This window comes from Priapulus caudatus, unplaced genomic scaffold (genome assembly GCF_000485595.1).
Source record: "Priapulus caudatus unplaced genomic scaffold, Priapulus_caudatus-5.0.1 Scaffold3, whole genome shotgun sequence".
Taxonomy (NCBI): Eukaryota; Metazoa; Priapulida; class Priapulimorpha; order Priapulimorphida; family Priapulidae; genus Priapulus; species Priapulus caudatus.
This window is the reverse complement of record NW_014577064.1, coordinates 560700-566108: the sequence shown is the minus strand read 5'-3', so window position 1 is coordinate 566108 and position 5409 is coordinate 560700. Positions and strand designations below refer to the sequence as shown.

Here is a 5409-nt window from a genome sequence, read left to right as displayed (position 1 = left end):
TAGGCAGGGTAGGTCATACTGTAGGCAGGGTAGGTCATACTGTAGGCAGGGTAGGTCATACTGTAGGCAGGGTAGGTCATACTGTAGGCAGGGTAGGTCATACTGTGCTACCTCTCTAGGACTAGATGGCGCTAGTGCTGGCTCTGCATCAGCGATGAGGCCCTCCTGTGGCGCCACATAGAGGAGGCGGATGTGACGTTCCACGTCAGAATAGAACGTCTGCTCCCAGAACTGTACGTTCGACCACACGGGGTGGTCCTGGATACAGGTGTATGCAAACTGTATCACGCCTGTACAGAGTTTCTGAAATACACACGCATAATCATTACAATGCTTAACACGTGGAAATCGATGCAACAAGATTAAATCTATACCCCTATGATTAGACGGGATCGAGAATAGCTCGTGTGCGCCTAATTTTTTCATTTAGTACAGATATGCATGATGCTTGATAGCTGTGTACTTACTCTACAGAAAGCTGTGACTAGAGGCAGGAAAGCTGCGGCTACACCGTGCTCGTCCATCGGTGAGTCATTCTGTAAGCAATTATAGAACACGCTCACACACACCTGCCGCAGAGCATCTCACCATTATAACAGCGTGCATCAATTACAAAAAGCATTTAGAAATAAACATTAAAAGCCAGCCTCAATAGGGTGTGTATTCAGTACACCGTGTTCATTACGGTCTTGGAACGTGAGAATCCTATGTGTATGACCTTATACCGTATATACGAACAAAGCAGTGTGTACACTCAATGATATAAGGATACACGAACATACGTGAAACAATTCAAATTCCCCTTGTAATCAGCGTCGTGTTGACTATACGTATGACGATAGGGAGTAGGCGGCTACACTCTCCAGGTGCAAATCCACTTTAGGCACCTTAGGTATCACGAAGTGATGCACAGATTTCTGTGTATCATCAACTGATGCACAGATTTCTGTGTATCATCAACTGATGCACAGACTTTCCATATATTAAGAAATGATGCAAAAACCCTAACCCTAACCCTAATCCTAACACACTTCGTGATACCTAAGGTTATACTTTATGACTTAGGAAAATATTTAGGTATTCATTGATATACGGAAAGTCTGTGCATCACTTCGTGATACCTTGGGTGCCTAAAGTGGATTTGCGCTACATTCTCCCGGTGCCTGCCCTCGCATGCGGCACTTACCTGCAGAGCGCAGTTGATGAGCCTCACGACGAGATCAAACTGCTGGTGTTCGAGCATGGCACGGTTGCTCTGCACATGCAACGCAAACTCGTGCGTCAACGCCAGACGCGCCGTCTTACTCTTCAGAGTCCTCAGCACCGCCGGGAACGTCTATAACGCGTCACCCACATAAGCCACCATTAGGCTGAGCAATGGGCCTAAGCAGGTTAAAGTCCCACGGGGATGTGGGGGAAGCTGCTCCCCAGGTATATTGGAGAAAAATCAAATAAAAGCCTAGTAGATGAAAATAGCCTAGAGTAAGTATAGATCATCATATTGCCTTGTTACTCTGTTGTCATCACATTACTCAATCGAGTCACAAAAGTTTGCCAACCCTGGAATATGTTCAGACAACAGGCCTGACAACGACAACAGTCTTTCCTAAGGTGTGACCACAGCATATCTCTTGTCAATAGAAGCCTGCTAGCAACCACCCTGTGGATGCACCTAAGCAATGGGGACTGCTCGACTTCAAAAGAATTGACGACAATTTTAGTTGAACAACTTTTGAAAATGCATCAGATTCTGGCAGACTGCAGATATGAACACGTTCACACAAACGGCATGACATTAATCAACTCGGTTTCGATGTAGAAGGCATGCTTGGCCCCTCGAAAATGCCTGTGACTCGACAGCGATCGCTCGGCAAGCATCATCGTAATGGGTGTCAGTGCACGTACCTTCCGCGCATCCGCGATCTTGTTTTCGAAGATGCAGTTAACACAGTTTCGCAGCACCTCGAGCCGTCTAGTACTGCTGTCGACCGCCATCTGGCGCTGACCGATCGCCACGATGTCTGGTCCCATCGGCACCATCTTCAGCTGCTGCGGCCGCGCCTGATTCAACCGTGACTTGATGTTCTGCTTCGACACGCCCTCGTCGACGATATCCTGAACCTAGTGGCGGCGACATTTGGCGATAAGCGGGTGCAAAGTGGCATACATGAGGCTGAGCACAAGAGAGAACATACACCGTTACCCTGACAACGCACCTGAACCCAGTCGATGACGGGGAACATCGGTTGATGGATGCGAAGGTGAGAGCCCTCTGTTGGCCGTGGAATCTTCTGCACGTAAGGCTGTGGATTCGGATTCTCCTGTACATAAAGAAGTCATTCTATTACCACTCATGGAAATTGGGAATTTATTACCATAAATGTCTGCGATGGATTTAATAAGAAACAGTTTGGCTACCTTTTATTCTGACTTTATACGCAAAGTTTGGAAAAGCACCTGTTAGTTTATTACACTGAGGAATCAGAGGATTATGCCATATAATTTATTTCATGCCTACTTTATAACCTCTTTCACTGGGCAGCCCAAGTTCCAGATAGAAATGAAAGTGTCAATGACACTGTAGCTCACCTTGGGTGTGATAGAAGAGGGAAATGATATTTAAAATTTGGTAAGCGTTTCATTTATGACGGACCGAAATGTGATCAAATGTCCTTATTCCCTGTTTTATACTAATAGAAATTTCACTGTTTTGTTTCAGGGTTCTGAAATCTGGGCGAGAGATGGCGCTATGCCTAAATGATCGCCATTTTGGTTTTCGATTATCGCGCAAATAAAAGCAATAAAATATTCCAGTCAAATTACTGTAACGAAGAATCTAAAACACAATATTACATGTAGGTATGCTTAGGTAGGTAGGTAAGTAGGTAGGTAGGTGGGTGGGTAGGTAGGTAGGTAGGTAGGTAGGTAGGTAGGTAAATTTAACAAAATCGAATGAATCTAGATGGCCATTTTCATTTTTGCCAAAAAGTGGGCGTGGCTCGAAAGGAGGTCAACTGGCGTGCTCCAAAATAGGACGTTCAAATCTCTCCCATAGGAGTAACAACTGTATGCAATTTGAAACATGTGGGTCAAACGGTTCTCGAGTTATCGTTGACCGTAGCCAAATGTTGACGGACGGACGGACGGATGGACGAACGTACGACGGACGGACGGACGTACGACGGACGAAGCCCCATGGCAATAGCTCATCTTGACGATGTCAAGGTGAGCTAAAAACAGAAGAAGAGCTAAAGGTCAGGTAGCATCTCTCACTATACATCACTCATCCCCCCATTCATCAACCCATCGATTGCCACCAGTGATGCGCTTCGCTCTGACGTCCACGCAATTAGGAGGCTAACGAGCATAACGAGCTAACGAGCATCATCGACTCACGTTGATGTAAAGCTGCTGCGCTAGTTCGTGCACATTCTTGAGCATCCGATCAGGGTTCTCCTCCTCCTCCCTCAGCATTCTCTCAATCGACGCGTACAGCTGTAACAATGTGCAACAATAGTGTTAAATTTCACCGCAAACTGTAACTCTATATAAACTTTATATAATGCATACTCTATACAAACTCTTATAATCATTTCCGCTTGCTTATATCAGAATTTCATTATTGTTGAGTACAAATTGGGTATCGGGAAGAGAACATGAAACCTGGATGAATTTATACTTTGTTACACATACATAGCCAGTAATAAACAGATTGATTTCTGCTCTACTTTTAAATTGTACAATAAATGCATTCAGATATTTTTAATAATTTTATAGTAATATTATACTCGCATAGACGCTTTTTAAGTTTGGTTTGAATTGTTTTGTTGTCTGTTTGACCTACGCTATCCTGATCGACTGATTAGCTATGAGAATGTCACTACCTCAAATCAAAAAGTGATTAGATTCCGAATCTTTGAATCCCTGATCCACTTCCATTGCAGAATTATTTCACCCACTACCAAAGTGGAAGTGACTTATCCGTCTGAATGAGATTTCTCCGCTCTTCGATATTGTTGCTAGGTTGGTCAATTAAACCCTGTTTGTATGTGATTTTACATATGTGCACGCCAAAACATCATTTGAACTGCACCCTGTTGCCATGCATTGTCTTTAGAACGTCTCATCTCAACGATGATTGGTAAGAGCGTCACTTCAGTGATGCCAGACGGAGAACTCGGTTCTCTGGCGTTGATGGTCCTCACCTCATCCAACATGTCGAGTGTTTTGTACGGTGGTCCGCGCTCGCTGACAAACGTGTTGAACGACATGCTGTCAAGCACCTTGTTCATGAACTCATCCTCCACCATACCTCTGTGACCGAGGAACATTGCCTGCAAGCAGAGAGTCAGACACAAATCATTAGTAGGTGACACGGTAGCGATTACCGCTCATGCACCACCACTACTAGCTGCTGTGTGGAGCCAACAGGGAAACGAACGGGAGGTTTTCTACTTTACTGTCAAGACAAGATCGCAAAAAAAGTTACAGCAAACTAGAAACCATTTAGTAATGGCCTGCGGCAAATACATGATCTATTCATGTAGCATGCATAGGCCTGGGAGTGCTGGTGGTGAAGGTGAACTATCATGGGTGTGTGACCAGTGGGCGGGGCGCACCCCTGTGCTAGTCACACACACCCGTCTTTAAGTTAACGAATGAGTGGCACTGTCACCTTGTGGAACGTGATGAAGGGTTCTGGATGGATACGTATGACAGTGAGACAGGATCGATAGCCAAGCAACAGTTCTGCGAACATACGCAAGAACACAGCTCTGATCTCCTTGTCCTGAAAAAGTAAAAAAATGAAATATAAATTGGTGTGGAGAGAACACTTAGCCGATCATTAGCTTTTCACTACTGTACAATAGATCTTATCAGTCAAACTGGTTAACCTTTGCAAAATGACCCAAATTCTATGCCCGTTTTTAAACACTATTCATATTTTGGAAGGCATGCTTAGCAACTCTACGCTAGCATAGAAATATCTCATCACAAAATGCAAACGTTCAGCAGAAGTAGTGAAACGATTTATTGCCGGCTCGCAACACCGGCTACTGCATACGTGTGCTTTCCCATTGTCAAATCCTTTATTCTCTACAGTAGAGCATTTAATTCCTACCCCATCAGATATCATCCAGTAGAAACCTGTGCTATACCAGGATAACACCGAGTAAAGTAAGTATTGATGTGCATAATTACTGATCCAGCGGAGACTACACAAACTTGCTTTTCTACATATGCTATTGTTACCTCCGCCAGGGGCTTGGCGGAGGTTATGTTTTCACCGGCGTGTCTTTGAGTGTTGGTTTGTGTGTTTGTGTGTTACCATGCACGTTTCAGTTCACTTCCGCTAGGTGCGCTGGCGGTAGACTTACAAACACGCAACCACAGGCTAAGGGGCAACCA

The 5409-nt window shown here is 44.7% G+C and overlaps 1 protein-coding gene across 1 annotated transcript in view; it reads right to left on the bottom strand.

The window, feature by feature from the left end:
* Window positions 1-5409, bottom strand: part of LOC106820879 (myotubularin-related protein 13-like) — a 54540-nt gene that overhangs the window by 26278 nt on the left and 22853 nt on the right. Inside the window, exons 10-17 of the mRNA XM_014825473.1 lie at window positions 4676-4789; window positions 4206-4334; window positions 3397-3495; window positions 2217-2321; window positions 1906-2121; window positions 1187-1336; window positions 468-536; window positions 112-303 (exon numbers count right to left, since the gene is read on the bottom strand). Coding sequence (XP_014680959.1) covers window positions 112-303; window positions 468-536; window positions 1187-1336; window positions 1906-2121; window positions 2217-2321; window positions 3397-3495; window positions 4206-4334; window positions 4676-4789 — 1074 coding nt within the window. The remainder of the gene's footprint in view (window positions 1-111; window positions 304-467; window positions 537-1186; window positions 1337-1905; window positions 2122-2216; window positions 2322-3396; window positions 3496-4205; window positions 4335-4675; window positions 4790-5409) is intronic.